At 33.8% G+C, this 17,035-nt stretch overlaps 2 protein-coding genes across 2 annotated transcripts in view; both read right to left on the minus strand.

Annotated features, from left to right (window-relative positions):
* LOC134726974 (uncharacterized) overlaps positions 1 to 3,563 on the minus strand; it is a 39,697-nt gene extending 36,134 nt beyond the window's left edge. The window contains exon 1 of the mRNA XM_063591371.1: positions 3,467 to 3,563. The gene's annotated coding sequence lies outside the window, so the exon portion shown is untranslated. The remainder of the gene's footprint in view (positions 1 to 3,466) is intronic.
* A 480-nt stretch (positions 3,564 to 4,043) lies between these two features.
* Positions 4,044 to 16,399, minus strand: LOC134726356 (uncharacterized). The gene is made up of 4 exons (XM_063590755.1): positions 16,293 to 16,399; positions 14,754 to 14,912; positions 5,776 to 5,888; positions 4,044 to 4,106 (listed from the first exon to the last, which is right to left on the minus strand). Exons 1-4 carry the CDS (start codon positions 16,357 to 16,359, stop codon positions 4,044 to 4,046), a joined length of 402 nt encoding a protein of 133 aa, XP_063446825.1. The 5' UTR covers positions 16,360 to 16,399.
* Between the last annotated feature and the right edge of the window lie 636 nt (positions 16,400 to 17,035).

The following is a 17,035-nucleotide window of genomic DNA, read 5'->3' on the forward strand; positions in this document are numbered from 1 at the left end:
TTTTATTGTATAGCAATATAATATTTGGAAGTAAATCTTGGTTTAAACTAAGATTTTGTCGTTGATGACGTCATGAATCTTAAAGATGTATTGCACTAGGGTAATATTGGAATTTATTGCACGCTAGCTTTTGGCTACTTTCTATGTTAAAGGTTATATTGCTTTGCAACAAGATTTATTAATTCATGTATTTCTTTTGTAGACGAAACGCACGTCTGGCGTGAATACTTTTATGTTAAAAGAAACTCTTGCAACAAATTTTTCTTATGGTACGAACGTAACTGCCGATATATTGAATCAATGTTGAATACATTTGTATCATAGCTTTCTCTACCTGTTTAACCATGTATATTTGCTCTGTGGTTTTTGTCTGAAGGCTTTATTATTACAGTATTTAAAAAACAGTGACAGAAGATGTTACATAATAACTTTCAAAAGAATGACCAAACTAGACAGGAAGGAAGTTAATCAACACTGCTATGACGTATCACTCTTACCGCAACAATATTGGGAGGAAATACAAGTAATATATGTACATTTACGATCATTCTTGTATTTAAAAGGGTTGGAACTCTAGTATACCTAGAGCGTCACAAATTATACATTTATTATCATCTGTATAAATGTGTTACAATCAATAATTTGGTACTCGAGTAATAGTTTCAAGTTTTTAGAGGCTTCCAATCCGCCAGTTATGATAAATTCGATTACTTCTTTAAAGACCCAAATGTTGCAAAACAACTATCCTACATCCATGACAAATATGTTGTTGTCCCCGCATATAAAGTCCCAAGCATCATCGTGTTTGTGCGCAAAGCTCGTGACATTAAATGCTTGATACACGAATAGGTATTGGCAATTCACTTGAAAATTCAACATATACCCTCACGACACTTTACGAAGAGGACATCGTGGATAATCATAGGTCTGTACTATTTTCCTTTGGAACAATGTTAAAATTCAACTAATTTGAAAGAACTTGATCTTCGATCACTGTATTAATTACCTAAACTTCATAAAAACAACGGTAAATTGCTGGGTCTTCCTAGTTTTCCCCGAAACCTCTTTCTAAACTATTAACATCTATTTTATCAACAATCAAAGCCGGGCTTCAAAGTTATTGTAAAACTGCATATTCTAGAGGTGGCGTGAATCAGATGTGGAAAATAAATAAATCCAAAGATATTGTAGATGACATACAATCTAACTCTCTTTCATCTTGTCTATTCTACACTTCGGACGCATGAAATTTTTAAAAGAGTTGTTTTGAATTTTTTACACAAATATTCCACATTCCAAACTAAAAGACAAATTGAAAGAGTTGACATTGCTTTGTTTCATGTAAAATAATGGCCAACGTAGATTCAAGTATCTTGTCATATGGAAATGAGGGAGGAATAAATCCTACTTTGTAAAGGATCACTCCGATTTAAACAAAAAATTCTCTGAAACTGCATTATAAAGATGTTTGATTTCTTGATTGACAACATATTTGTTGCGTTCGAAGGAGGTGTTTTCAAAGAGACTTTCGGCATTCCAATGGAAACCAATTGTGCCCCTCTTCTGGCCGACTTGTTTCTATATAATTATGAGGTTGACGTCATACAGACACGTCTTAGGATTAAAGATTACAAGTAAGCAATTTCATTTAACTCTACTTTTCGCTATAAAGATGATTTTCTCTGACTAAATATATCCAAGCGAACTAGAGATACAGGATACAAATGATACGGTTAAGTCGGCTTCATATCTTGATTTACATCTAGAAATTGACAATGAGGGTCGGTTGAAAACAAAACTTTACGACAAAAGAGATAATTTAGGCTTTCCAATTGTGAACTTTCCATTTCTAAGTAGCAACATTCTAGCAGTACCTGCATACGTGGTTTATATCCCCCAATTGATACGATACTCTCGTGCTTGCATTGCCCATCAAGTACTTTTTGATAGAGAGCTGCTGCTGATCACAAGGAAGCTATGAATCCAAAAGTTCTAAATAGTGAAGTAAAAATCATCTCTTCGTAATTTTTTGCGCACGCCATTACGAGTTGGTTGACTGTTATGAAATGACAGTTTCACAAATGATATCGAATATGTTCCTAACAGTTATCAAAGGTACCAGGATTATAATTTAATACGCCAGACGCGCGTTTCGTCTACATAAGACTCATCAGTGACGCTCAGATCAAAACAGTTAAAAAGCCAAACAAATACAAAGTTGAAGAGCATTGAAGACCCAAAATTCCAAAAAGTTGTGCCAAATACGGCTAAGGTAATCTACTCCTGGGCATAAGAAAACCCTTAGTTTTTGAAAAATCAAAGTTTTGTAAACAGAAAATTTATAAATTTGTAACGTTGTAACAACAACCCCTTTCCCTTTCATGAATGTGACCTACTTGATTGTGAAGACGTGTCTTTACTCTAAGATCGATTATGAATAATACGAATTCATGAACCTGACGAAATTTTACATATTAATAATTGGCAAGCATCTCGCAAAATGTTCAATTGGTATTGATCCGTTTCAGATCCGTTTATCATCCTTTTAATCCGTTTTACGTCCGCTAGAAGTCCGTTTCTAATTCCTTCAGTATCCGTTTTATCCGTTAAATATCCGGTAGAAGTCTATTAGTGAATTTGTTTACCAGACCTCTAACGGATGAATACCGTACAGGTAACGGATACAAACGGAAAACGGAAACAAAACGGTCAAGTACCTACAAAACGGACGCCTACTGGGCAGTCAACGCACATTTTATCCGTTGGACGTCCTTTCGAAGTTTTGAACATGCTCAACATTTTCATCCGAACAGAACGGACGTCAACAGATAAAACGTTCGCTAAACGGAAATGAAACGGATATGAACGGCAGTTTAACGGATAAGAAGGGACGTCTAACGGTTATGAACAGATTGAAAAAAAGTATTCATTATGCATCCGTTCGAGCCATCCGTTAAGGTATGCCTGAGGCTTGATAATTTCAAAATTTATAAACGGAATATTTTAGTTAGATTGAATAATGTTAGTACCGAAGCACTGACTACTGAGCTGATGATACCCTAGGGGACTGATAGTCCACTAGCAGATAAAACAACACGATTGATCATTTCTAGCGTCCGAAGCGCTTTTCTGGATTTACCTTCATTAGAAACGCTCAAAGCCAAACATTTGAAATCTGAAGATGTATAAATACCGAAACCGTTGAAGAGCTATATGTAAAAAAAATAAAAAATAGCTAAATTCATCTAAAGCCAATTTTGTATGAGAGCTGAAACCTTAGTTTTTTTTTAATTATTTCAAAATTTATAAACGGAGTATTTTAGTAAAGTTTGTTACATCATGTCAGTATTGGATCACTGACTACTTGGCTGATGATAACCTCGGGACTGATAGTCCACCAGCAGAGGTAGTTAACTGTTCCACTGGTACCGTTTGTCCCTCTTTTATATGTGTTAATTATATTTACCTCCAGATATATCACAAACTGTCCAGTACTTGAAAGTGCAGTCAACAGCTTTGAGTTCAAACGTATTATCACCACGTACAACAGCTGAACATGTAAGTTTTTGATCGACATCATTTTGGATTTGTATTTTCCTATGAATTGAATTAACATTTATAGATATCCAGTACTACAAATCAAGTTGTTACAGTAATTGGGTTATTTTACTCTTTCATTTAACACAAACCTATAGCATTGATTTTTATTCCATACCAAAGACCATATGCAGCAGAAGACAAAAAAGTTAAAAGAAACAGCTAAATTGATCAATGCCAACAAGACAAAGCTAATGTACCTCAATATAGAGAGACATCCTGTCATATTTGTAAAAGGGAAACAGCTGGAAACAGAAGATTCATTTAATTTTCTAGGCAGTTGTATAACAACAGAAGGTGGCGCTGAAAGAGATATAAAGAACATAATAGGAAGATCTAGATCCGCATTTATTAGATAAGGCAACATCTGGAAAACAACAGCATTTTCAAAGAAGACCAAGCTCATGCTCTTCAACAGCTATGTACTCTCTATACTCCTATATTGTTCAGAGTGCTGGAGAATGACTAAGAAAGACATCAACATACTCTCCAGCTTCCATTACACATGTCTGCGAAAGATAACGAAGATAGCAAAGACCTACATGAGATGACGAACACCAAAGACATGGAGACTTTGCTGATACAAAAAAGGTAAAAGTGGCTTAGTCATGTTATACACCAAACCATCTGATGACATGACCAAGGTAGCCCTTAGATGAACACCAGAAAGGCACAGAAAGAGAGGCCGAACTAAAACAACATTGCGAAAATTTCCATAACCCGGAAAGAGGATAAACCTGTGGAACAGTGGAAAGAAAAACAAACAGAATGGAGGAAACTTGTCCTTGCCCTATGTGCCATAAGGCATAACATTTATTAAGTAAGTAAGTAAAGCATTGATACCCATTCTTAAAAACACTTTTATCTTCCTAACCAAAAGTGAGGTTTTAAAATTGTTCATGTAGTTATATTGGTTCAAGAGACAATCGAACTAGAAAGATTCATTGAGTACATTAATCTACTTATGGTAGATTGTCGTCAATTAAGAACAAGTTTTTAAAATAAAATTTTAATGTTATTGTTTTTATGAATAACTTGTTAATATTATGAAAAAAACAATAACAACTTTTTTGTTTAAAATAATTAGAATTTACGGTGCATTAATTTGATGGCAAAATTTTCCATCAGTTAACATTGTACGTCGTCGTCAAAGCACTTGCAACGTTTCCAGTGCACTAGACATTCAATCACCTAAGACATTTCTAAGTTTAATCATGTAAAGTTTCAGTGACTAATATAATCATCTTCGGTTTTATCTAGTATTGTAATACAGTGCATGGTGTATAATAGAAGATAAATGGTGTGCTATTGATACGAGGTGTCTCGTTTGCCGCAGCCATCTCAAGTTTCAATGAAATATTATACGTCTAAACATAAAACATTTATCTTACGGCATGGTAATCCATATGCACATTATTATGCTTAAAAAAGCAAGTGAATATAGTAGTACATAAACATATTTTACGCACCAGTAATGTGCTTGTATACTGTGAAATGCGATCGTTCTCCACATACGTCTTTGTTTGAACCTTGACATTTGTATGTGCACTTTGATGAGTCTACTCCCTCTAAATTGTAAAGGGAATTAAGGCAGACACAGCAGTTGTACTACATTACAAAGAATATAGATACCTTACATGGATACCTTAAACAAGCACATTACAAAATATCGTAGCAAAAATAGCCTTATTTTTTTTTATTTTTTTTTTACAAAAACATACAAAGGTGTTCATTACCATTTAAGTCACAAGTCAGGATTGAATACAAATTATAAATGCTATTAAACAGGGTACGTCATTCATTCCTGGACAACCATTCTGAAAATTGATTCTGCGACTGATGACATCAAAACATAAAGCAAAAAGAACAATAGCTGTAAACAGTTGCAAGCTATATCTTTATACCACATTGCTTTGCATTTATAAGTCAATAAAAGATGCAACACCTTATTTCATTTCCGAAACACTATAGACTACACAAGGTTTCTGTGGGGTTTTGCCTAGAGCCATCTTTATTTGTCTATGCTTTGTGCTGGTGTATTTCATGGTGTCGTTTTTTCTTGGTATTATCAGTTTCTTTTACTACTTTCGAATTTAAATATCCTTTTGGTATCTGTTGCCCCTATTTTATAACGGTAACAATAACTGAAACGCAGAAACCACAAAACAAATGTATTACCTTTAGTGCAAAATATGGTAATATTTTACATTTCTCTGAGCAAAGTTGTGGGGATAATCTTTTAATATCATGGACATCATTACTATTCATTGCTCCAGACTTGCTATAACATCCTACAAAACAAACAAAAAACATATTTCTATATCAACAATAATTAAATAAATTCAATAAAAAGGACATTTTGAATAGCCGAACACAAATATTGTTAATAATTTATTATAATGGGATTGATGAAGGACAATTGTGAACACACTGTGATTGGAAGTCAAAACCTACAGCGGCATATTTCTTAGGCACAATTACACGGTGGCATATCTAACCATGTAATCACGCTTTACATTTGTTATCAGAATAATTTTGAAATGCGACGAACAGTAACTGTAATGTTTATGCCATTTTAGAATACAAACGTCATATCACGATTTACGGGCGATTAGCGGCATAACATATATATTATAAGTATAAGATATTTAGAATACATTTTTGATCTCCGTTGCAGGCCTTGCCATTAAACTGAATATGTAATAATGGGAATTTGGAAGATTCCACTTTTTTAATATGTTTTGTGGCATTTTTACTTATATTAAGTGTTATGCTGATAATATCATAACTTCTTCAATAAGCCTTTTCCTGATGATTGAGTGAACTTTGTATTTCGTGGCAGCTTGCAACGTTTGCAAATTTTGTAAAACGTCATTTCTATGTAGCCAGTAGTAAATGAATCATTATACATATTACTCAATTTATTTCACTTGACTGGGCGGAGTTTAACCGGTTCGCCCATAATAAACCAGTCCATCTATAGATAGGTGTATTAGGATAAACTCATCAATGAAGTGTCCAGTAATTCTTTTGTAAATTCCTTTGATGACACTGATAGGTGATTAGAAATCATTAATAATTATAACGGCAATCATCCTTATCACACACATCTTCAAATAGACTTTCCTTATGCAAATAAAAACCTAGCTCCGCCCGATCAGTTGAAATAACATTGGTAATACCAGGATTCAAATTTGCATTCAAGCCAGAAGCGTGTTTTTATGTACAAAAACCTTATCAGTGTCTCTCCAATCCAAAAGAAAATTTAAAAGCCAAATGAATTACGAATTTGAAAGCATCGAGGATCAAAACGTTCCAAAAGTTTTGCAAAATACAGCTTAGGTTATCTATTCCTCAGGTAACTTATTTATGTACTATATCTTTAAGCTTATCTTTTATTCATACAGATCGTTTACTGTTTCGAGTCCTATACAACCTCCACTTAAAAATATTCGGCTTTAAGCGTTCCTGGTGAAAGTAATTTAAGAAAAGCACTTCAGACGCATGAAATGAAAAACGTGTTGTTTTCATTTTCTACTCACTTGGTCGATACCTCTACCGCTGGAATATCAGTCCCAAACGGTATCATCAGCTAGTATGTAGTCATTATTTCGGAACTGGCGTGATTTGTAACTAACCTTTCTAGAATTGCGCGTTAATAAATTTTGAAATTATAAAAAAAATTAAAAAAAATGAATATTGTTTTGTACTTTTGAGCATACCGCTACAGCTAGTGAAATATTTCGATTCGCCATGTTTTTATGAAACATCTACCAGCATTATTCCTCGACTAAATGGTTGTACGCAAAATTTCGCACAGATACTTGCCTTATAAATAAGTATGCAAGGCACGTGTCAGTTCTACAAAATGATTTCCTCAGTGAAACTTAAGGTAGATCTTCGGCACAGTACTGTAGATTCAGAAATTATTGCGAGGTTTTTATTATTGCAAAAGTTGTAAACGTAATAATTTAAACTCGCATTTTGAAATGTTTTATATGAATTAATCAGGATTTTTCTCAAAATCGTAAAAATAAAATCGCATTTAAGTCTAAAATGACAAAATCGCAATCATTTCTGAATTTACAGTATTTGTTTTCCGCTATACCATGTTCTTATACTTTGTCAAAATGTGGATTTTACTATGCTCTTTTAAAAAATTTAATAAAAACCATGGGTCACCAATCTTTTGTTCAAGAATTGACTCGTTGAAAATTGCCTAAAATTGCTTAGATTGTTCATGAATAAAAACATGTTGGTGCATAAAAAGAAATCTATGAAATATAATTATAAAATAAATTGTGAGAAGATAGGTTTTATAAGAAGTTTTAAAGTCATACACAACTACTTTTGCATAGGTACTATTTCTGTACTAAAAATGCAGTACTAGAAATTTATTTTTAATATTTAGTACTATTTCTTTACTTTAAAACTATTGTAATATTTTGATACTTGTATTTTGAAGTACTTGATTTGTACAAAATATTATTGTACAGAAATAGTACAATATTTCATGTTTGAAAATCATAACTTAAAAAGAGATTTAAAATAGAAAAACTTTCAAAATGCTAAATATTTAAAGATAGTAACCAAAAATTGGTAGTACCTTAATTTCAAGTAATCATAAAGTACTGTAAAATACAGGTACATAAATATCACAATAATTTTAGTGTAACAAAATAGTATTGAATATGAAAAGTAGATTTCCAGTACTACAATTTTTTAGTACAGAAATAGTACCTATGAAAAAGTAGCTGTGTATGAAACGAGTGAGTGATGAAAAATAATGTTTATCCATTTCTTGAACCAATGCATGTATATATCATTGAAGTCGAAGTTTACTGATTGTCACCTTATAGTAAATAAATAACAAAAAGCATGGGTATTGAGCACATGTTTCACATGTACAACCAGATAATTGGTTATTTTAATGACAGATTCATGCGTATTGCGATCACCCATTTTTTACGAGGAGGGTTACGCTGAGGACACTATGCATACCGAAAATATTTCGAAGAATTGCTTCCTGGAAGCAAGCAATTAAAAAAAGGTAAACTTCATCTAAATGTGGACAAATTAAAGAATGTTCATCAGAAAAAAATATATGTACATAAGTTGTATAATGAAAACTATCCATTTAGTTATAAAAAAAACATATGCATCATTTTTTTTAATTTGAGGTTTCTTATAACTTTAAGAAAATAAAAATAAAACATGTTTTCACAGAAACATTTTTCTCGCTACAAATAAAACATTTCCATATCAGTCAAGTATAAATATTTTGTTTAAATAGTTATCTCTCCTTAAATGGCTTGCTTGAAAAAAATGATTCTAAAACACAAATGTGTGTTATTTGTTTAGATGTTTTAAATGATGCAATAAGCTAGAAAGTTATCTTGATATAGTTATACTGTCTCACCAATACAATTGCACCTCTGTCTACAAATTTGCAAATTTGAGCAAATAACTAGAATGCTTGTGCACTGCAATAGTACAATTCAAAATGGCGGTATATCATGAATATACCTTAAATCTATACACAAAAAAATACAGGTATGTTGGACAAGTTTTTATGATATTACTAATATTATTATGCATATCGCCTCAGCAAGCTTTAATGTCAAAATAAGACGACTTTGCATATATATATATATATATGTTACAGGCATTTTCTAAATTTAGGCATTTTGTAAAAGACTGAAATTTTTAGGCATTTTCTAAAATGCCTGCATGATTTAGGCATTTTACAAATTGACTATTTTTATCAGGCATTTTATAAAATGCCTGAAAAAAATGTAAGGCATTTTACAAAATGCCTAAAAGATTAGAAACTGAATTGAATGAACTCAATATTTAACGACTTGAAATATCAAATAGATAATTCTATTCTATCATTACATATGGCAAGCAATTTAAACGGCAGCAGTCCCTTTGCGCCAATTACTGTTTTTCCGTAGTATCATTTCGCCAAATTTTGTTTTCCAAATGCATCAATTGCGTCAATATTTGGAGTTCATTTGCGCCAATTTACCCGTATGCATCATGCACATATCTATCATAAATATATATATTTTTTTATTTTTGGCTTAACCCTTTCCTCCATTGATTTTTTTTTTTGGCATTCTTGATTCGCATAGGATTTTTTTGATAAAATGCTGAACTTATGCTTTGAAGTATTAAAGCATTGTGAAAAACAACTATTTCATCAAATAAATTTAAGTCAGATATTCCTATGATATTCCTTTTCATATTGGATACAAACTTTATTAAGTCAACTGCAGACAAAAGGCGTCATTATGGAGGAAAGGGTTAAACAGTATCATATGTTCGAAAATATTTCAGGAAAGGAAACATTTGTCGTGTAAACTGCCGGCTCTAAGTCAGAATAAAGGTGGAGGGAAGTTATTTTTCCTCTAATTGGCGCAATCATATGTTTTATTTTTGGCGCAAATGATACCATGTAATTTTAAAACAGGTGGCGCAAACGTAACATTGGAAAAAAAAAGTTGTGGCGCAAAAGGACGCATTTTTGGCGCAAACGGATTTCTCCCATTTAAACAGTTGCAGTTTTATAATTGTAATTAAATCATTTACATAAACACTGAAGATGGCTTTTATTTGTTGCTTCTTGTAATGTTTGGGTGACAGCGACTGTAACATATTTGTCCTGACTTTTTGCAAAGACAACTCTTAGTGTTACATCTAGTCTTACCACTAGCACTAGAGCCACATTTTGTGTAACCCTGAACATCACGTAAAGAAACTTTACTGAAAGCTTTTCTAAAGGATATTTCATTATCATAATTGCAGATCTCCTAAGAGTCTACAGAATTGACACTTGTTTTGAAAACTTTTAAATAAGTTATAGCTCAACAGAAGAAATGCACCTAGTTTTGCATATGATAATAATCCGAGGAATGTCCTTTAATTCCAATCTTAAATTTGTTCAAAATAGTTTCATAGTTTTCTCTGTTCCATATAACACTTTTCTGATCAGAGTCAACATGTTCAATTAGTTGGTTTGTAAATCTTTGTTCAGGTGTAAGGACAAAATGCCCTTCTTCCATAATGAAAGAAGATCATTAATGAACTACAGATCGAGTTAGTACAAACTCATAGTTGTTGCTCTATGGAGTTTCTAATTATAGACATTAAAACTAGTAAAACATGAAAACTTAACCTGCAGGCTACATTTTTTAAAGAATAATCTTAACTTTATTTTACTCAACACTTTTTTGTAGCTTTACAATATATTTCTATCATCTATTTCATGTATTTCCTATTTACACAATTTTCCTGAAACAGACCAGGCAATTTGTGAAATTTTCATCAAAAATTTCAGGCATTTTACAAAATGACTAGATTTTTTTGGGCATTTTGTAAAATGCCTGTCAACTTTGGGCATTTTAGAAAATGCCTGAAAATTCAGTCATTTTACAAAATGCCTAAATTTAGAAAATGCCTGTAACATATATATATAACTCGTCTAAACATAAACCCAACAATGTAAGATCTGTAAATTTGCTTTCGCAAATTTTTGGTTCTTCCCTCGCCGGGATTCGAACCCATGCTACTGTAATATCGTGACACAAAATCGCCTGCACAGCAGCCGTCCCGCTGGACCACACGACCACCTGGGCTCTCTAGCGGCGTACTACAGTACATGATATATAAGGCATGAAGATGTTATTGTTACAGATCACCTAAATTATCTATAGTAAAGGATCCTACAAATTAATGTAAAATACAGTCACAGAAAATAATTATATTCATAAGTACGTCTGAGTCATTGACAACCCTACAACAGATTTATCCATCGGATCGCCATCAATGATGGTGATACATGGCTGTGTACATAATGTATAAACAACTCGTCTAGACATCAACCCAACAATGTTAGATCTGTAAATTTGCTTTCGTAAATTTTTGGTTCTTCCCTCGCCGGGATTCGAACCCATGCTACTATGATATCGTGACACCAAATCGCCTGCACTGCACCCGTCCCGCTAGACCACACGACCACATGGGCTCTCAAAAAAAGAGCTTTCGCTGGCCATGTGTTACCTTTCCACGTCAGTTTTAATCTAGCGGCGTACTACATTACATGATATATAAGGCATGAAGATGTTATTGTTACAGATCACCTAAATTATCTATAGTAAAGGATCCTACAAATTAATGTAAGATACAGTCACAGAAAATAATTATATTCATAAGTACGTCTGAGTCAGTGACAACCCTACAACAGATGTATCCATCGGATCGCCATCAATGATGGTGATACATGGCTGTGTACATAATGTATAAACAACTCGTCTAAACATCAACCCAACAATGTTAGATCTGTAAATTTGCTTTCGTAAATGTTTGGTTCTTCCCTGCCGGGATTCGAACCCATGCTTCTATGATATCGTGACACCAAATCGCCTGCACTGCACCCGTCCCGCTAGACCACACGACCACCTGGGCTCTCAAAAAAAGAGCTTTCGCTGGCCATGTGTTACCTTTCCACGTCAGTTTTAATCTAGCGGCGTACTACAGTACATGATATATAAGGCATGAAGATGTTATTGTTACAGATCAGCTAAATTATCTATAATAAAGGATCCTACAAATTAATGTAAGATACAGTCACAGAAAATAATTATATTCATAAGTACGTCTGAGTCAGTGACAACCCTACAACAGATGTATCCATCGGATCGCCATCAATGATGGTGATACATGGCTGTGTACATCATGTATATACAACTCGTCTAAACATCAACCCAACAATGTAAGATCTGTAAATTTGCTTTCGCAAATTTTTGGTTCTTCCCTCCCTGGGATTCGAACCCATGCTACTGTGATATCGTGACACCAAATCGCCTGCACTGCACCCGTCCCTCTAGATCACACGACCACCTGGGCTCTCAAAACAGAGTTTCCGCTGGCAATGTGTTACCTTTCCACGTCAGTTTTAATCTAGCGGCGTACTACAGTACATGTTATATAAGGCATGAAGATGTTATTGTTACAGATCAGCTAAATTATCTATAGTAAAGGATTCTACAAATGAACGTAAGATACAGTCACAGAAAATAATTATATTCATAAGTACGTCTGAGTCAGTGACAACCCTACAACAGATGTATCCATCGGATCGCCATCAATGATGGTGATACATGGCTGTGTACATCATGTATATACAACTCGTCTAAACATCAACCCAACAATGTAAGATCTGTAAATTTGCTTTCGCAAATTTTTGGTTCTTCCCTCCCCGGGATTCGAACCCATGCTACTGTGATATCGTGACACCAAATCGCCTGCACTGCACCCGTCCCTCTAGATCACACGACCACCTGGGCTCTCAAAACAGAGTTTTCGCTGGCAATGTGTTACCTTTCCACGTCAGTTTTAATCTAGCGGCGTACTACAGTACATGTTATATAAGGCATGAAGATGTTATTGTTACAGATCAGCTAAATTATCTATAGTAAAGGATTCTACAAATGAATGTAAGATACAGGCACAGAAAATAATTATATTCATAAGTACGTCTGAGTCAGTGACAACCCTACAACAGATTTATCCATCGGATCACCGTTAATGATGGTGATACATGGCTGTTTACATAATGTATATACAACTCGTCTAAACATCAACCCAACAATGTTAGATCTGTAAATTTGCTTTTGCAAATTTTGGGTTCTTCCCTCGCCGGGATTCGAACCCATACTACTGTGATATCGTGACACCAAATCGCCTGTACTGCACCCGTCCCGCTAGAAAACACGACCACCTAAGCCCTCAAAAACAGAGCTTTCGCTGGCCATGTGTTACCTTTCCACGTCAGTTTTAATCTAGCGGCGTACTACAGTACATGTTATATAAGGCATGAAGATGTTATTGTTACAGATCAGCTAAATTATCTATAGTAAAGGATTCTACAAATGAATGTAAGATACAGTCACAGAAAATAATTATATTCATAAGTACGTCTGAGTCAGTGACAACCCTACAACAGATTTATCCATCGGATCGCCGTTAATGATGGTGATACATGGCTGTGTACATAATGTATATACAACTCGTCTAAACATCAACCCAACAATGTTAGATCTGTAAATTTGCTTTCGCAAATTTTTGGTTTTTCCCTCGCCAGGATTCAAACCCATGCAACTGTGATATCGTGACACCAAATCGCCTGCACTGCACCCGTCCCGCTAGAAAACACGACCACCTGGGCCCTCAAAAACAGAGCTTTCGCTGGCCGTGTGTTACCTTTCCACGTCAGTTTTAATCTAGCGGCGTACTACAGTACATGATATATAAGGCATGAAGATGTTATTGTTACAGATCACCTAAATTATCTATAGTAAAGGATCCTACAAATTAATGTAAGATACAGTCACAGAAAATAATTATATTCATAAGTACGTCTGAGTCAGTGACAACCCTACAACAGATGTATCTATCGAATCGCCATCAATGATGGTGATACATGGCTGTGTACATAATGTATAAACAACTCGTCTAAACATCAACCCAACAATGTTAGATCTGTAAATTTGCTTTTGCAAATTTTGGGTTCTTCCCTCGCCGGGATTCGAACCCATACTACTGTGATATCGTGACACCAAATCGCCTGTACTGCAGCCGTCCCGCTAGACCACGCGACCACCTGGGCTCTCAAAAAAAGAGCTTTCGCTGGCCATGTGTTACCTTTCCACATGGGATGTGTGGGCTAGTGACTGTCGGTGCCTTATGTAGTTTGCTTTTCGGATTGAGGCAAGGCTCCGTTTTGAAGACCCTGCAAGAACTTATATGGTTTACTTTAAAATTTATAAACTGGGATGTTTAAACACGTTCTACTTGGGATAAATAGATAAATTCAGAATGTACAAAAACTAAATTACGTATACTCAATACGATAACAAACAAACTGAAAATTTTTGAAAAAGACACAATTTTGCATCAGGCAGATTACAAAGTAACTCTTCTTTTATTTAGGCATATTGCTATATCATGAACCAGAGTAACATAATGTATTTGTAGCACAAACTTCTTCTTTCTATTAGCCATTGATATCAGTTGTCAATTGTTGAAAGTGCTGCTGTGTATTTTATCTATCAAATTTAAGGAACAATGACATTCGTTGATTTTATGATTACCGTGATGAATCATCCACTGTGTGTTTAAATAAATGCCACCAGCCCAACCAGCGTACTCCTTGTTATATAAATAATGCAGATTGTTCTCAGAAACTAAGCTACAGTAACTTAAACTGTCTATCCAATTTCTTCTTCTGGTGGTCATAAACATGCCATTGTCTGAAATAAAAACAAATCAAGCACAACATTGCACCTGTTCTAAGTCAGGAATCTGATTTTCAGTAGTTGTCGTTTGTTGGTGTGGTTCATAAGTGTTCTCGTGTTTTACATATTATAGCCAGTTGGTTGTCCAGTTTGAATGGTTTTGCGCTAGTGACTGTTGGTGCCTTATGTAGTTTGCTATTCGGATTGAGGCAAGGCTCCGTTTTGAAGACCCTGCAAGAACTTATATGGTTTACTTTAAAATTTATAAATTGTGACTTTGACGAAGAATTGTGACATTGTCATTTATACCACATCTTTTTATATCTATATAATATTTCCCTAGTTTATTTCAGAACGAACAAATTTAATGGAACACCCAGCTCATTAATTTCAGTTAATTCATAAACACAAGTTAAATTTATATTGATCCATCAAATCACCAACTGTTGATTTATAAAAAATAGATATAACAGAGTGGCATGTGCAAATGTCCTCGGATATTGACCGTCTACCATCTGTATATTTGACCTCCTGAAAGATTAGTTTTGGCAAATGAAGTAATATTCTGTTCTAATAAAAGATTTATTGTGTATATCGTTTTCTGATGTTGAACACACAAAGGTAACCGTGAAACTTGAGATATATACAAAGTCAATTTTGAGGTTTTTATGGTATTTTTTTTTACTAAAATAATGCATATATAAGATCTAAGACAATAATGTGCAGTAGTTAGTTTTAAGAATACTCTTCACTTCAAGGAGATATTTTATTCATGGCATGCTGTATCAAATCCATCTTCACCAGTTACTAAAAGTTTTTGATTTATAACGCTCTAAGTCTATATGAAAATTGTTAAAGAGTCTAGGGGAAACAATGTAATGCATGGTTTTATATCAGCATTGCTTTTACTGTTTTGACTAGACGCCATTAAATAAACCACTGAGATAACCTTCGCCTTCGAATTATATTATGGACGTATGCCCACAGGTACACATTCAGATGAACATAAACTCACAATTAAATACTTCGAATTATGATGGGATGCTGTGTATGATATCATGTCAGTGAGTTCAAAAATAAGTAAATATTTGTTTGCGCGCATAATCAGTTAGTATCCCAATTTTCACCAATGTCCTCTGTGAATGTTAAGTATTAGTTAAAGTCAAATGAATAAGCTATCAAATGAGCCTGCTAGTAAATATTTGTTTTCTTTCTGTTAAGCAATGTTGATCAGCTTATGTGTACAAAATAAAATCTAATGGGTTCTTGGATGAAAAATATTATTTCGCCATATGCTTTCATAAATGTTATATATCAAATGAAGGGTATTAGTATAAGTTAATGTTTCAAACATAAGTTATGTCCTTAAAACTTGTTAAAACATATTGCAATTACCTGTTTTCACTTTCCATGGTAAGAAACTAAAGACACATAAAATAGTCCAAATAGTTTTTAAAGTCATATCTATGTTTCACTTCATGTCGCTACAAAGACACATGTCCTGTCACTAAATTGATCAACATCACAATAACATCCTGTTAATTTGTGCAATTAATAATATTACGATATTTATATTGGTAGTGAAACTATAGCCTCTTCATGCACAAATTTGGAAAATAGATTTTAGGAAATGTTATATTGTTCATTTGTGTTAATTGCGGAAATGAAAATAAGGTGAAGTGTAAAGCGCTTGAACATGATCTGATATCACTGGGGAAAAAACAAATTAAAAATAAATTATTTCCTCTCACCAACTTTCCTATTTTCCCGGAAAAATCAGCTGGTTGAGAGCCAAAAAAGGCAGACAGGAACGGATGTCCAGCAGACCAAGCACAGTAATACTAAAGGGCTTTTATATGACTTTCTGGACAAATTTTACGTTTTATGTTTTGTACATTTGAATAGATTTATTTTTACGCTTTTAGATGTATGTGTTGGTACCCAGCCTACATGATCTGAAATTGGAAAGAAGTAGTTTGTAATAAGTTTTACATCTCATTATATTAGCTACGATTATACTTAGTCTATTTCTTTATGGAAAGCAAATTAACATTTATCTTATTAATTACCTGGATATAGCCCTGACATTTATTCTGACTATGACCTAACAATAATAATGATTATAACGCTAATCTTTA

This window comes from Mytilus trossulus, chromosome 7 (assembly GCF_036588685.1).
Source record: "Mytilus trossulus isolate FHL-02 chromosome 7, PNRI_Mtr1.1.1.hap1, whole genome shotgun sequence".
Lineage (NCBI taxonomy): Eukaryota > Metazoa > Mollusca > Bivalvia > Mytilida > Mytilidae > Mytilus > Mytilus trossulus.